The sequence below is a fragment of the Morone saxatilis genome, unplaced genomic scaffold (genome assembly GCF_004916995.1).
Source record: "Morone saxatilis isolate NCDOM2014 unplaced genomic scaffold, NCSU_SB_2.0 Contig24, whole genome shotgun sequence".
In the NCBI taxonomy this organism is placed as follows: domain Eukaryota; kingdom Metazoa; phylum Chordata; class Actinopteri; family Moronidae; genus Morone; species Morone saxatilis.
Window position 1 is genome coordinate 12,870,993 of NW_023339807.1, and position 15,405 is coordinate 12,886,397.

Consider the following 15,405-nt stretch of genomic DNA (forward strand, 5'->3'; position numbering starts at 1 on the left):
GTAATAATATTTACTACTTGTGGCTGCAGAGGGAGCTGCGTGAAGTCTGATAAACTACCTCAAGTGATCGAGTCAGGGTTGGTTGACTACCAGGATTGAAAATGCAAAAAATCTGGGGTTGTGGAATTAGAAAGAAGTGCGGTTACCAGATCTCTGTAGCCTCGGCCCTCATGTCTGCTTGAGGCTAGCAGCTAGATCAGATGTTATACTGGCATAACACACACAAATCTCTGAGTAAACTGTCTGTGCTCAAATTGCATTGTGGGTAGTATAGGCACCAGGTTTTGATAATAAAGAAGCATGAGGGGAATGAAAAAGACGATATCTCTGGTACTGCATAATCGCTAGAAGAGGCCTACTCTTTTAGGCTCTTTGAAACAGTTCACCCATTCACGTTGTTGCCAAGAGTAAGATAAGGAGATCAATACCATTCTCATGTTTGTACAGGAAATATGAAGCTATAGCCAACAGTCGATTAGCTTAGCATAGTATAAAGACTGGAAACAGGGGGAGACAGCTAGTCTCCAGTCACTGTGGCTGGCCGATAACAATGAAACAAAAAACATGTCACTTCTGTGAAATTTAGAGGTGTTGGTAAGCAGATTTTGTTCACTTGTTGTTACCAGGCTAGCCTTTTTCCAGCTGTTTTCCATCTGTTTCCATTCTTTATACTAAGCCAAGCTAGGAAGCTATTCACCATACAGGCACGATAGCGGTATCTCCTCATCTAACTCTTGGCAACAAAGCGTATAAGTGTATTTTCTGAAATGTCCAACCATTCCTCTAATTCACAAAAGCCTGTGTACTGTAAAGTAAAGAAAGTTTTTGATTGTTTTACTTCTCCAAGTTTCCAATCTGGGATTTATTTTGCATGTGATTAAAGTGAACAGGAAATGTGTCTGACCTTCTCAATAAGCTCATAGTCCATCTTGAATGCCCACAGCTGCAGGCGAGCAGACAGCTCTGTGATGGAGGAGAGGGTGAGAAGGAATTGTTCAGCACTGCCCAGAGGAATATCAGGGTTGACCAGCTGAGCCTCCTGGATCCTCTGCTTCTCCTCCTCCGTGGGGATCATGGTCAGGATTTTCTAGGAGACGGAGGAAGGGAAAGGAAAAGGCTTATTGGATCATCCATCAAGTCAACATGTCAAAACTTTTTCAAGAGTAACATTTTTTTACATAATATGTCAGGGAGTAAATCAAAGACAGGGAGAGGAAACACATTGATTCTGACTTTTCTATCTCTGTTTATCTGAGATGTTTCCAATTTTTTCCCACAAACTTGTGTGACATCTGAACTTTCGACCTTGCTTGTGTTGTCTGGCTGAAAATATCTCCAGAGACAAAAGGTGGAGAGTAATACTCCTCTCTGCTGAGAATTAAATCAAGGAGAAGCTCTGAAAACTACAGGTTATATAATACCAAAGGGACGCAACATTTATCATTGTCTGCTGATGTGAAGTCCTTCAAGCGTCTATGGTATGGTTTTAAAAACGAGCTGAAAATATGCATGCGGAGCTAACCTTTAATCATCGCTGTGATTAATTACATGGAAACAGCCAAAAAGCCAGCCACGCAGCCAGAAAATCACATGATATGTGAACATTGTGGGCCATCCCATCTATGTGAGTTAAATTTCTCTTGTTTGGGGAAATCCATCAGCGTATTTTGGTTTGCTGAGTAAATATCATTCAAGAAAACCATGTTTATTTTGGACTCAGGGAGCTTGAATGGGTTTTATTTGATGGACGAGACAGTACTTATAATATGCGGTACCATTTTAGATACAGAATGTGTCTTAAGACAGAATCTCCTTAAAGTGCTTACCTCAATGCCTTCTTTGTTCAGTGCGTACTCATCGAAGTTGAGGATAGCGGTCTTGATGGTGCGGGGAGGAGGTAAGACAGTCAAGCCGATGTTTATAGCGTTGCTGCGTTTTGAATCCAGGACTATTATTTCTTGTCGTTTGCCATCAACAGCTGCCTTCTATGAGATATCAAGAAATCAAGGCTTGAGTGTTGCATATTAGATCATGTATCTCAAGTAGTGGAAGCAGTTCTTAATTTTTTAAACAAAAATATATGTCAAAAAACCTGACCTATCAGCCTTTATTACAAATGCAGAAGTGAGCTTTCATCATATTTCTCATAATGTTTTTTTCTTAGATGGATGAATGACGAGTCAGTTTCTATGATTCCGATTTGAAGTAGGGCAAAAGGTATAAAGGACAACAGGGTTGTCACTTAAAGGTTTTAATTTTCTGGTGAGCATGAAACACTTATTGTCTGGCCTGAGGGTGTTGCCTGCAGAAAGGTTGTTACAGTAAGACACTCATGGGACACCTAAGGGTGTTGCTACAGGAGGGGTCATTAAAATAAAACTGTATCCTCTTGGGAGCATGAAACTACAAATTAATGAATGTACAGAGACACTAGTGAAGAGTTTAGTATTTTTAATACTTTTCGGTCCTATTTTGTGAATGACATTTTCTGTTAAGGAGGTCCTTAATGTGTGTTTTTTTCCCCTCTCACTACCATTGAAAAGGGTTTCACCCATTTCAAATGGTTAATTTATTACTACAAACTCACAAAATGATCCTTTCTGATATGTTGCCGGAAAGCAGCTGAAGACTGAGACAAATCAGGACTGCAAAATTAATTCCAAAAGTATACAGTAATACTGCAACACAAGTTACCTTTGTGACAGGCAGCTCCTTGGATTTGGACTCAAACAGCTGCTCCATCTTGGATGTGTCCAGTTTAATTGGCTCCAGTTTGGACCAGAGGGACTCCTTACAGAATTTATGATTCTTACACTGCCAGTCCATGGGACGCACCTCGTTCCAGAAGAGGCGGATGGTCTTCTTCTTCTTTTGGAAGAGAGGCATCTCCCCTCGACACAGCTGAGGGGAGGGCGGAGGGATAGGGGCCATGAATGGCGGGGGTGGGGGCATCATTTTACCAAGCATGGGAGGAGGAGGGGGACAGCCGAACAGGGGCGGAGGTGGTGGCAGGGTAGCACTGCATGGCGGAGGGGGAGGTGGTGGTATCAGGTCCCCTGACCCCATCACACTGTCCATATCTAAAATGTCCACGTCATCTTCATCCTTCAGGTCCGTGAAGTCCATTTCTTTGATCCGCAGCTCCCTGGGTGTGGCCATCAGCTGGTCCCAGATGTAGTCCGACTCTTTCTTAGGGGGTAAGGTCGGTGAGGCAGCCGGTGATGCTTTGTCAGTCTGCTGCTGTTCTTTTGAGGCCTCCACCTCAGGAGGAGATGTCAGACCTTTGACCAAATCTCCAAACTTCTCCGCCACTGCTCGGACACTGCCCTGGTTGTCCAGATGTCCCACCTCCATTTTTTTCACATTTTCTTCTCTGGCCTGTCTGTGAGCCTCCAGTGTGGAGATCCTGCTGGCCAAGCTAGCCACAGAGGAGTCACTGACCTCCGTCTCCTTCTCGCATTTACATGTTTCTTTCTCCGTTTCTGCTACATTCCCTTCATCGCTGCTAGTTGTCTTCTGAGCATAGAGCATGTCCAGCATAAAGCGCTTGCTGTTGAGTATTTTGTTGCACTGGTCATTCACATCTGCGTCTTTAATGCACTGTGTCCACTGGCCTGTTGATGCACAAACAGGGTAGACAGTGAGAGAAATATACATAGTTGATTATCAAAGTATGTGAGTAAAATTAGCATCAATCATACCTGCTTCAATGTCATTGGTGAGTTTCTCCTCCCTCTCCTCCCTCTCCAGAGTGCTACTGGTAGAGGAGATGCTGGATGCAGAGCAGTTGTCCTTTTCATTCACTTCCTCGTTCTGTCTCTCCTTCTCGCTCAGCAGTACAGTATCTTCTACATCCCTTTCCGTCGTCTGCTCCTTCTCAAACTCAAACTCGACATTCGCCTCCACCTCCGCCTCCGCCTCGACATCTGGCTCTCTCACACCTGCTACATCTGCTACCTCCACTTCTTCTACCTGCTCTTCTACCACTACTTCATCCACGCACTGTTTCTGTTCCTCAGGCTTCTCCTCCTCTTGCCTCGTTTCACTCTCCATGCCGGATTGTTCATCGGATGCCGGCTCTGCCAACACATTCTGGTCAGACTGACTCTCAGCAACGTCCTCTGTCTCTGCAGGCGACTCTGTCTCAGTCTGCTGCTCGTCTGGCTCTGGGGGAGGCGTGGGGGAAGGTTCTGATACTGTTAACTCTGGCGCTGGACTTTTGGTCCTGGTCTGTGGGTCAAGGTTTGGCTCTGAGATTTGTTCTGTTCCTGGAAGAGAAATCAAAACATCGTGCAAGAAAATGTTACTTTAAGTACTCTGGTTATGTGCCTTTATATTATCTGATAGTCTTCAGAAACATTCTTTGTTTATAATTAAAACAGCTTTAAATTGCTTCCCGACATATCCTTAATTGAACTGAGAGATTGTCTAAACCCAACATACATTTTCAGACTGTAGCAGTAATTAACAAAGCATGTTACCATGGCTCATGACCATAGAAAATCACTGTAAAATTAAACGTGAGTGGCTGAAAGTCCGGTTTGAATCGAAAGTATATTTTAGAAACATAAAGTGTAATATTATAAAAGAAAAAAGCCTTTTAGATTGCAGCTATGACAAATTACCTTCTGAGGATGTTTAATCAGAACCTCTATAAAGCCATTTCAAAAGTAGGAAAATTAGATATTTGTTTAAACGCACCTCCACCTCCTTCTCACTCTCTTTAGACACACTCAAAATATCAGTTTCACTTAATTTGCATTTCTAGAGTTATTCTCAATAACCCCTTTCACCAGAAGTGCAGTTAAATCTAATTTCTGTGCAACAAAGTGTTTAATGCAAAGCCCAGTGTGTGTGGCAGGTGCTCTAACAGCCAGTATTGTCTCTGCCAGCTCCACAAGCCAACAATGCAGTCCTTTCATGTGCATATCACTTAGGCACTAATGATGAATAAATGGTTGGTGATTGCCATTTACCTGACGTCTGGTGTGCAGTGACGGTGTCCTCCTGTGAGATGGATGAAGGTGTGGTACAGCGGGACACTGAGCGGCTGGCAGGATTGGGACTCAAACACAAAGTGATTTCTGTCCGTCCTCTTGTTGGCGCTCTGGGGCGCTCTCGTTCAAACTCCTCAGCAGCTAGCCTCTCCACAGCTTTGTACCTGCAATAACAAAATGGAGCTTGAAGATGTCTGCACACTGTGGTGTCGATACGTGCTGATCTGAACTAAATGTCAATAGTTGTTCGAGTCTCAGTCATTTGACAGTTGTGGTATAAACAGATGCAAACATGCAAAGGAATGCAAACTGGTATTGTTTAGATTTATTTTCTCAAAGTGAATGACTCAATGACAGTTGTGAAAATGTTACTCAAAATTAGAGAGGTTTGTACCATTTTCTTTCTATAACAAGCCTTCCAAGCAAATCAAAAATGCAAGCTCCTGAAAGAATTACATTCTAAAAACACATGAGGGCTTCCTCCAACAGTGATGAAAGATTCAGTCAGGCTTTAGTGAATAATAGCCATGGGGTCAATATTTATGCTGTGAACAAATATGACATGTTTGTTATTAAAGGGTAACTAAGGAAAAATTGAGCTGTACACAGGGACTGAATGATGACAAATGACGTCCTGCTTTTGTTAAAGTTGCCAAAGTACGGTGTAACATTTTTGTGTTTACACTTTCTTAAATTTTACAGTTCACAGGGGTAAAAACAGTGAGTGCATAAGACTGAGCTATAAATTATACTGCACACACACAGACACACAGCCATGGTCAGAGGGAGATAAGCGGACCACATCCATGCCGAAACAAAATTACACACTTGTCCTATTAACTTTGGGATGTCTTAATGTTGAGCAGGCCTAAGGGGCTCTGACACCTATAATTCAGCTTTAGGCTGGGTGCAACTGACTTTCCATCTGCTATCAATTGTAAAACAGGATCTCAAAGCATGCACAAGCCTCCTCAGTTGTTTGATCTAGCTTCACAACGGCAGCATTATTGTGGATCCATGTGAACCCATGAAATAAAGCACACTCACCTTTCCTCCCTGGCCTGTCGTGCTTCTTCCCTCTTGTCTACATAATCTCGACTGAGACAGAAAGACAGAAACAGAGAGATAAGAGAGTGATGAAGAGGCAATTTAAGACCTGTATCCATATTATGTATAAATGTAAGTACAAAGAAAGCAAACAAAAAGGACAGGACAACTGAGCAGAACATATGCTTGTGCAGACTCTGCCATGATTCAGTTATATCTAATGATCCTCATTAAGAAAGACAGCCCAGCTTTCATCAGACTCACAGGAGATTTATGAATATCTCTATAAAATGACACATGCCAACATGTCTTGGCTGTACAGTACAAAGTAATAAAATATATTCTCTCTGACATGTGATGTTTTGTCTGATTCAAAGGTGAGAGACTAACCTGAAGCGGTTCCTCTCTTCTCTTTCGATTCTCTGCAGACGCTCTTCTCTTTCCAAGCGCCTCCTCTCTCTCTCTGCAGCCAGAGACTCCTGATGCTGCCTGTACGATGAAGACAGCAAGCCCCCTAAAGCAGGTCTACACGGCAAGGAGAAACAACAAATGTGATAAAGTTATTAAAATTGAGTGATCTGTGTTTTTATTTGCACATTTGTTCAAATAGGAGTTTTACAGATGGGCTGAGTTAACATTTAATCAACCGTATCCACAAAATGTTCTGCATTAGCTGTGGAAAAAGTTGAGATGCCAACCTGTCAACTGGTTTGGAGTCTGGTGTGGAGGTTGCTGAACTAGTGAAGCGATGGATGGGTGATGTAGGAGCCTGGTGCCTGCCAGGGTATGGAGTGCCATTGGCACTGATTCTGTTAAAAGAAGGGGAAAATAAATGCTTTGTTATCCCCTAAGACATTTTTCCACTGAAAGACAGAAAAAGGCTGAATATCACTTCAAAGAATCTGTGACATAATGCAAAGTGAATTCCAATGTCATACTGACATTTTACACTGAGTAATGACTATAACTTCTCCCTAGGCATCTGAACAGCTTTCCTGTAAGGCAAGCAATGCCATCAAGCTCTGAAGGATACCTACAGGTGCATTGGTCATCTGTGTTTGTACATGGGGGCAATCTTTTATTAACTGATCTTTCCACCAGACCTACTCTTTTGTTAGAGGCCTTGTAATTGGTAAATCGTGGACATTTTGACCTTGAACAGTTGCTTGAACACCTCATGTGTAAATAAAAACTCAAAAAAAAGTTTTTCTTCTGGCTCCTACAGTTGGATATTCGAGCTTCACTGTGCAGATGTTGATGTACGAGCAGAGTTTGACAGTAGAAGGATGTTTTCATATTCATCTGTGGAAAGTGGAAAGTTTCTCTGTGCTCATCAGAAATCAGAGTTTAAGGAGCGGGGCCTACAAGAATGATTTATGACATCACAAATAGTCAATCCTGGTCCAGTGCGCAACTTAAACAAGTGTGATGGAGAAACTTTAGTGTGCATACACTGAGGATGGACTTGTGAAGAAGGAAACATCTTGTGTCCAGCAGGAAAAAGATTCTGGAACTTTTAATGAGGCAGAAGGAATAAATCTATTTTTAAAGATATTAATGTGGAAATTATTTATTTTATTTGCAGAACATATCAGACACACATTATTGTTCCAAAGAGGCTGTTTTCCATAATATATGTCTGGATCTTTAACAAAGATGTCTGAATCAATCACTATTAGTGTTAGTGTGTAACACAAAACTTTCTCTGAAACTATTAAATGAAAATCACAAATCCTTAGAGCCATCATACAACTGCTGTCCCTGCACACTCTGATTACACTTGACCTGTTAAATCCTGGTCTTACCTTTCAGCCCAGCAGGGCTTTCTAGCTGTGTAAGATGTAGGAGAGTTGTTTATATCTGTCAGACTGAAGATGGAAGTGAGAAAAAAAGAGAATAACAGTCAGATCAGGCACCCCGAAGATTAAATAATTAAGTGTTAGTCACACAAACAAGATAGTGAGACAGCAGTTGAAGGTAGGAGGGCTGCAAGACCACAAAGAGCAGACAGGGGCAAGACAATATCTCTGTCTGTCTTAACGATTCAGTGTGTTATTCAGACAACTATAAAACTACTGTAAATCCCAATAAATAAAGCAGATTTAGAGGCTTTCTTTTTTTTAGTGTCTACTGCATTGAGAACAGGGAATTATTTACGCTTAGATGGCATTAGGGATACTATATGTTGAGGAAATGCTGTGCCTGTTCAGATTGGGTCGCCTATCCTTTTTATATTGCTGCAGAAACATGGACAACTAAGAGACAGTGGCTGTGGCTCATGCAAATATTCTGAATTCCTTAATGCTTTGAATTAATTTATTGACTTGTCCTGGATTAACTGTGGTGCAGAGCCACAATGAAAGACAGATGAGCAGTTTTACAAAATAACGCTTTGCAGCAACTGAGAAAAGGAATTAATTATGACTTTTCCTTGTTCTAGTACAGAATGTCTTTGGAGAGGATAGATGCAACATAAATCGCATCTGATGGGAAATAAAGGCGTTTCTGGCCGCTAGGATCAAGAAAACATTTTTTTAAAGGATGAAGGATGTAGAGAGGAACTAAGCTACAGCATGTCCAACACAAATAACCTCACAGGATGCAATTTATCAAGAAATATTTTAAACTTTATAATGACTATATCAGCTTGTACTCTTGTAATGCTTGCAGGTGTCTTAGCTAACTGCACAGAGAGCTACAAAGAGACAGACACCGGTGATGGACAGTGTGTTTCCACATGGTGAGGTGTAATGGTCTGGACGTAAAACATGTAGAGGAACTGTAGCACCTGGCACCTCTACCTGTAGTGCCCTTCTCACTCTCCTCGGGCCACAACAGACACCTGGCTCTAGTTGAAGTCAGGGGACGGATGGAAAGGGAAGGGGGTGAGGTTGGGGTAGAATGACACTGAGGGCGTGCAGAGCTTGGCACTCTATTCAGAGCAGTGGGGAAGACACAGTCAGGTGGGTGGGGAGGAACACACCAAGGACTAAGGGTCCTCTTTCTAGGTGCGACGGACACAGGAGAAGACGTCCTGGTCCTGGCGCTGAGATATTTTCTCTGCCCTTCAGGGTCACTGGCTTTAGGGAGGATGTTGGCCATACAGTTTAAGTTCAGACACATGTTAGGAGTGTCTGCTACAGCTGGAGCCACACTAGGATGACAAAATACAAGAGAGTCCAAAAGGAAAGAGGAAAATAATCATACTTTCAAATGGAAGAAAAACTAGGGAGATACTGCATGTGGAAAATGGGGAAACTATATCACGCTTGGAAAACTACAGTTGGCTAAAAATACCTGTGAGCACCCTGTCTAGAGGACTCAGTGACTGGATGACTTTCATCATCTGCCTCGTCCTCCTCATCCTCCTCATCCTCCTCCTCCTCTCCTTCCTCCTCCTCTTCCTCCTCTTCTTCCTCTTCCTCTTCTCTGTGGTGAGAGGAGGGGTTTGAGGGTTGAAAGGAGGAAAGGGAGGATGTAGGCAGGCGGGAGGGAAGAGAAATTGGACAGAGACAATATGAAAACACAGAGCAGAGGAAGCAGAAGAGACAACACACAGAAATGACAAACACTAAAAACAGGCTTGTCGAAAAAGCATTAAGAGGAAGTATTAGTGCAGAGCGGAAACAACCACTTAAAGATGGACAAGAATACGAGTAGGCTTTGACAGCAGTCTTTCATGACAAAGTCTCAAAATATTAGAAATGGATATGCCCAGGCAACAGTTACAACTATATTCAAGTGCAATTTCTATGGCAGCATTAATACAATAATACACAACAAATATAAAACATCTCCCAGTGATTTGAATTGACGAGAAAAAGATTAAACTCAATAACAGTTTTAAAACTGTTAGGAGACAGCTTGTGTGTTTGAACTGATAGTCTGGCATACACTGTCATACAGGAGGCTGAGGCCAGTTGGCTATCTGGATCCCTCTTGGTTGTCTGGATTTCATTAACAATATGGAAAACGGTGATCTTCAAAGGCAGCTCGAATTTCCTGTGGTAAACTGGAAGAAGCTAGTCTGGTATCATATGACCTACTGGACTGAGTTTAAGTACACCTTAAGACCTGAGTGCTACCAGGAACATCGGTGCATATGGTTCTTAAAAAAGCTTGTTATTAATGTTAGGGGATTGAATTATGAGAAACCAGGAAAGATCAGTCATCAGTGGTGATTTAAAAGAATGACCGTCTTCTGACACATGACCTATAATAAAAAGTAGGATAAAAGGTTAAGAAAATTTCCATACAAAGGAACTGTCCAAGTTTTTCTGGTGCTTTTATAGGGAACAGTCCAAGCTACTGTACAATTAAACAAGAATGCAATTTGCTTCTTGCCACCAGTTGTGGTTTCTGCGAGTTTGTGTAGTCACAAAAGTTTGTCGTGTATAAAACAGATTGCACTGTGAGGTTTAATGCACTCTCACTAAAGGAAGCATGAGACAGAGAGCAGATAGTTCCTATCATGTGTTTACAGAAGCTTCCTATTTCCATCAGTGGCAGAAGAATGTCTTTGACAGTGGGAAAATTAATTTAAATGTCACTTCTCAGCAACAGTCTCCTCTTTGCCGTTCTTTAAATTACTATATAATTAAATTCTCTGCTTTGGCTCGGGACAGAATCGACGCATCTCTCCAAGACTGAAATATAATACAACACTTGCAGTCAGGCTGTTTCCTGTGAAACAGAGTAATACTTCATGGACCCAGGATTAATTTGTGATTCCTTTTTAGTTGCAGCTATCTCTCAGGGCTTTAAATATACAAGACAGAAACAACCCCCTCCTGGCTGAACCTTTTAAAACCAGGATCAGACTGAGTTCAAGCTGAAAGGGAAGCAAGGTTAAAGTTTATTTTCTTCTGTTGAATATTTTCCACCTTTCCATTTCTCTCCGTCCTCCTTCCCCCCCGCCTCACCTTTCACTGATGTCTTCAACGCGTTGGCCACCGAAGGGCAGGAAGCTGCTCGCATGAGTGTGAGAGCTGCTCGGGGATGCTGGTGCAGAAGCGTGGCCTCTGCTATTCTGGAGCGAATGTCTCCGGCTGCGTCTTCTCTCCAGGCCACGCTTCTCGTTGGTGCCGCCGACACTGGCCCGTCTGCGGTCCTTGCGGACGCTGGGGGGCAGCTGGGTCTCATCGTCTCCGTCCTCGTGGCGGAGAGTCATCTGGATCAAAGGCATCACGGAGAAACTGAGTAAATAAACTGCATGTTTGTACCTTGGTACACACTTCATGTATATATGTGAGAAGTGAAGTGACCTACGACGTGTGAGACACGCATGCCTATGAACATGACATCAAGGCTAGGTGTTATTTGATAATGTGGGCCATGTAGGCGTCCTGACCTCATATATGTTGAACTGTTCTACGAGGTCGAGGTCAGTGCCTTTCCTGCTCAGATGTCTCTGGGCCATGGTTTCGATGCCCTGCTCCTCCAGACAGTCCACCATGTCGTAGTATGAGTCCTGGTCTGGGAGGCTTGCCAGAGTCTGAAACACAAATACATCCAATAAAACACACAATATGAGTTCTAACCTTGTCTTTGCAATTTAGATTAACTGTGAGAGAAACAAAATAATTGGTACAATAAAGAGAGAGAGAGAAAGGGAGTAAAATTACTTCTAAGGCCGCTTTGTTTAAACCTTGTATTGAAATGTAACTAGATATGCTATATAAATAAATCAATCTGTAGTGTTTAATCTGCTTATATTGTCTGTATTTTGACTCCAGTGTAATTGGATCAAATTTTCCTTGTGCACTATGAAAAACAGAGTAGGTTCATTATATACAGTACATGATTGTGTACAATCAATACTTATTTTTAATTAAGGTATTTTTTTAGGACTCTGCTATTGCTGCTGTTCTAAACTACTATAGTGAATCCTTCACCTAATAAGGGGGAGCAAAAGGAGTTATAATGGATCAGATTGCACTGTTTTTCGGAAAGCTTGACAGCCTTTACGTTTTCATCTGGGTCACAAATGCAATCCCAACATACAGATTGAATTTGCACCTGATTTAATCAACCTGATCACATTTTCTGTTCTTTTGGAAACAATGCTGCTGCGCTTTGAGCATTTACACACTGACAGACTTTTCTCCAGATTCGGATTACATTTTAACACAATCTGTAAAAGGGGTTTGAAAGATAGAGACCCAAAAAGAAGAAAATACTGTAAACCAGGAAACATGTTACAGGGAAAATAATATGTATGTATATATATATATGATGCATATGGGAGGCTGCCAACCCTATGTCGTATTCAATCCCTGACCTTATTGATGAGTGTCATCGCATACACCAGCAGCTCTGTATCCACTCCATCCTTCTCATCCAGGATCTCCATGACGTTTGACCACAGTTTTGTGCCTGCATGCAAAACAATGTATGTCACAAGACAGTTACATGCATAACTGATAACTAATCCATCTGTTCATCTTAAGGCATAAAAAACTTGCAGTTCCAACAGGGTGCAGGAGTGAACAAAGTTGTTTTATCATCTCATGGCTCCAGTAGGATAAATACAACGATAGCAGTCTTCTTCTAGAAAAGTGGCAGTGGAAAGACAGAGCAAGGGCGACCTGATCTCCAGTGAAAAACAGACCAGTGTCTCAGCCGGAAAGGGTCAAGTCCATCTCCTTCTCATCAGGAGACTGGGGATCAGGTTTAGGCTTCTTATGCAACAGCAGAAGTTACGGGATAAGACGGAGATGAGACAGAGGGATACCCAACCCCTGCACACTGACACTCAATCCCCCGTTGTACGCCGCAGTACAATTTGGGGCCTTTTAGAGTGGCAGTTAATTGAACCCCTCTGCAGACAGGAGTTGAAGTCTATGAGAAAGGTTTACTCTATGCATGGTGAGGAAGCTGCTCAGGAAAACTGATCTGACTACTGTGTAACAGGAGACTGTGATCTGCAGTCAGCTGAGGAGCAGTTTTGATGAACTTTAATATCCCAAAATCACTGTAATAGCACCTCATACACTATTTTCTGTTAAAGAGTGGATTGAATATGTGCATCTGTAGAGTTTTGCCTTAAATTCCCTATCTACATGTTTGATATGAATCACTTTGAGGTGAATAACTGACAGCCAATCAGTCAGTTTGTTCACTGCTGGCTGGTTAGTCTGGGCTCTTACCTCTTTTGGCATCAACCACATTCACAGCCTTTATGAGTAGGGCGGCGTTAGACTCGGTGTACTCCACAAACACCAGCAGCAGTTTTAGGGCTGTCTTCACCACCAGACGGAACTACAAAATAAGAAAAATACAGTTAACAAAGAAATCCCAATGTGGCACCAGCCCCTAAATCCCAGCACATAACACACAATCCGTTTAATTTCAACTGCAAACTTTTTTCTTTTTGTTTGTTTCACACAGAGCGCTGTGTGCCAGCCCTTGAACTTCCAACAAAGAAATGGCATCATATTGTCTTCTAACAGCTTTTCCTGTCTGAGCTGTCTTGAGAAGTTAGATAAGAACCTTGTGTGACGCTGAGGCAATATTAAATAGAAATTTAACAGCTTGTGGGAACACACTGTTCTGTACACAAGTAGTTTGAAAGAAGCACAAAGGTAAAAGTGACTACAAACAGAATAAAATAAAATCTGGGTTATAACAAACCAGCCAAAAATTACACTCCAAAAATGTGAAAAGGAGAGAGAAAATATAAGAGATGGAATTAATAGGCCTGAAACACAGCAAAGCAGTCAATGTTAATTTGCTTGAGAGTGAAAATCAACATCATGTAAGTGGTGTCAAAACAGTCAGATTTAATTTAACACTTCTGAACAGCTTCCACATCAGCACTTCGACTGGACACGCAACACCCCAATAATCATCGTCAAATGACTATTGACAATGGAAATTTGCCAGATTAAATGATTGGGAAGACAGGGTTTTGATTAAAGAAAGCAAGGTGGATGCCAAATATTTCAATATTTACACAGAAAAGCAGAAAAGTAATTAGTAAGAACAGAAAACAATGGGGAAAGAGAGGAGAGTCAATGCAGTTGCCTCATCTGCTGTAAATATGCAGCACATGTTGAGATCTGGCCACTAGAGGGCCGAGGGACCACAGTGACAGCTCTGCTTCCTTGTTGACAAAGCAGTTTCAGAGCATGTGTGATTATTTCAATTCTTTGTCAGAGCACAGATGGGGTTACTGAGTTGATTTTACAGTTTATCTACTATGTGGGCTGTGGGCAGAGGTCTTGTGAAAATTAATGTCCATATTCTTTACCTTGGATCCAACCAGGGTGTAAAGCCACTGGACCGTTTCATTGTGAGATATGAGGCCGTTCATCCCATCCACGTACAGCATTATCTGACCCAGAGCTGGAAAGAAAGAGATCGGGGTTGATTAATCATCTGCCATTTCATTGTTTTTCTTCTTTTGACTAAAAACTGACCATCACATTTGTCATGCTCAGCATTCAAAAGAGCTAGACGAGCAATAAATGCTCTCTCTAAATGTTTGGTGTCTGAACACTGATCATGAATCTCACTGGAGCACTAGCTATGCAAAGCAGGTAAAACTTTACCTACAAAATGTTACCAGGTTGGCTTTAGAGTCCTAAAAATCCCCCTTTATCTCGAACAGAAAATTGAAAAATAACAAAAAAATAACATTATTAGGAGGGCATTAAGTAAAACTCCCAGTGCACCCTGGCATACTGACGTCAGCCCACTCTATATGTCTGTTAACAGGACCTTGTCATATGGGTACGATTAAAAACGTAATTCTTTTCGGATAATTTTCTCCTGTGGAAATTACATATACATTCATAAACAAGCAAAGATACACACGAATTGTAAAGTTCTTAAAAAACACAACAATTAGATGAAGGCCTAAAAAGAAAAACAGCACTCGTCCACTCATCCCCCAAGTCAGTGGGCACAACTGAAGGGAAAATATTTGAGTAGAGTGCCTCAGTGGATGCTGACATGACTTCCATCTGTAACAGGATACATAAATAAGAACATAATAAGAGCCAAGGGATCTCAATGGGGGGCTGCAAAAGTGTAAGGCTTCTGTTAAGATGGAGACGGAGATGGGGGAAGGGAGACAAACGCCGCTGGACAGCAGTGGAACAGACAAAAGCTCCCTTTAAATATGTAGACTGTTTTTTTTTTTTTTTACAGCATATCAGTAGTCATCCACACATAGGGAGTTAATGCATTCACACAGAAGACTGCAGCAACAGGATGAGCTCAGCTTGAACCCTCTGCAACTTGAGGTGATACATTAACTGACACAAGGAGAGAAGCTGAAGCATAAACATGTGAACACATTGAAAGTGGAACACTTTTTGCAAGGCCTGTTTGACTATTTCTTGGCAAATCTGTGGTT

The 15,405-nt window shown here is 41.9% G+C and overlaps 1 protein-coding gene across 4 annotated transcripts in view; it reads right to left on the reverse strand.

Annotated features, from left to right (window-relative positions):
* Nucleotides 1-15,405, reverse strand: part of fhod3b (formin homology 2 domain containing 3b) — an 81,710-nt gene that overhangs the window by 4,800 nt on the left and 61,505 nt on the right. For 2 of the 4 annotated variants that reach the window (XM_035672077.1, XM_035672078.1), the window contains exons 6-21: nucleotides 14,296-14,390; nucleotides 13,193-13,304; nucleotides 12,325-12,419; nucleotides 11,395-11,538; nucleotides 10,967-11,214; nucleotides 9,342-9,473; nucleotides 9,028-9,198; nucleotides 7,850-7,912; nucleotides 6,743-6,853; nucleotides 6,435-6,569; nucleotides 6,045-6,095; nucleotides 4,977-5,161; nucleotides 3,702-4,268; nucleotides 2,695-3,614; nucleotides 1,827-1,985; nucleotides 905-1,087 (exon numbers count right to left, since the gene is read on the reverse strand). In XM_035672077.1, coding sequence (XP_035527970.1) covers nucleotides 905-1,087; nucleotides 1,827-1,985; nucleotides 2,695-3,614; nucleotides 3,702-4,268; nucleotides 4,977-5,161; nucleotides 6,045-6,095; nucleotides 6,435-6,569; nucleotides 6,743-6,853; nucleotides 7,850-7,912; nucleotides 9,028-9,198; nucleotides 9,342-9,473; nucleotides 10,967-11,214; nucleotides 11,395-11,538; nucleotides 12,325-12,419; nucleotides 13,193-13,304; nucleotides 14,296-14,390 — 3,371 coding nt within the window. The remainder of the gene's footprint in view (nucleotides 1-904; nucleotides 1,088-1,826; nucleotides 1,986-2,694; nucleotides 3,615-3,701; nucleotides 4,269-4,976; nucleotides 5,162-6,044; nucleotides 6,096-6,434; nucleotides 6,570-6,742; nucleotides 6,854-7,849; nucleotides 7,913-9,027; nucleotides 9,199-9,341; nucleotides 9,474-10,966; nucleotides 11,215-11,394; nucleotides 11,539-12,324; nucleotides 12,420-13,192; nucleotides 13,305-14,295; nucleotides 14,391-15,405) is intronic. The other 2 variants (XM_035672079.1, XM_035672080.1) reach the window with 2 other exon arrangements.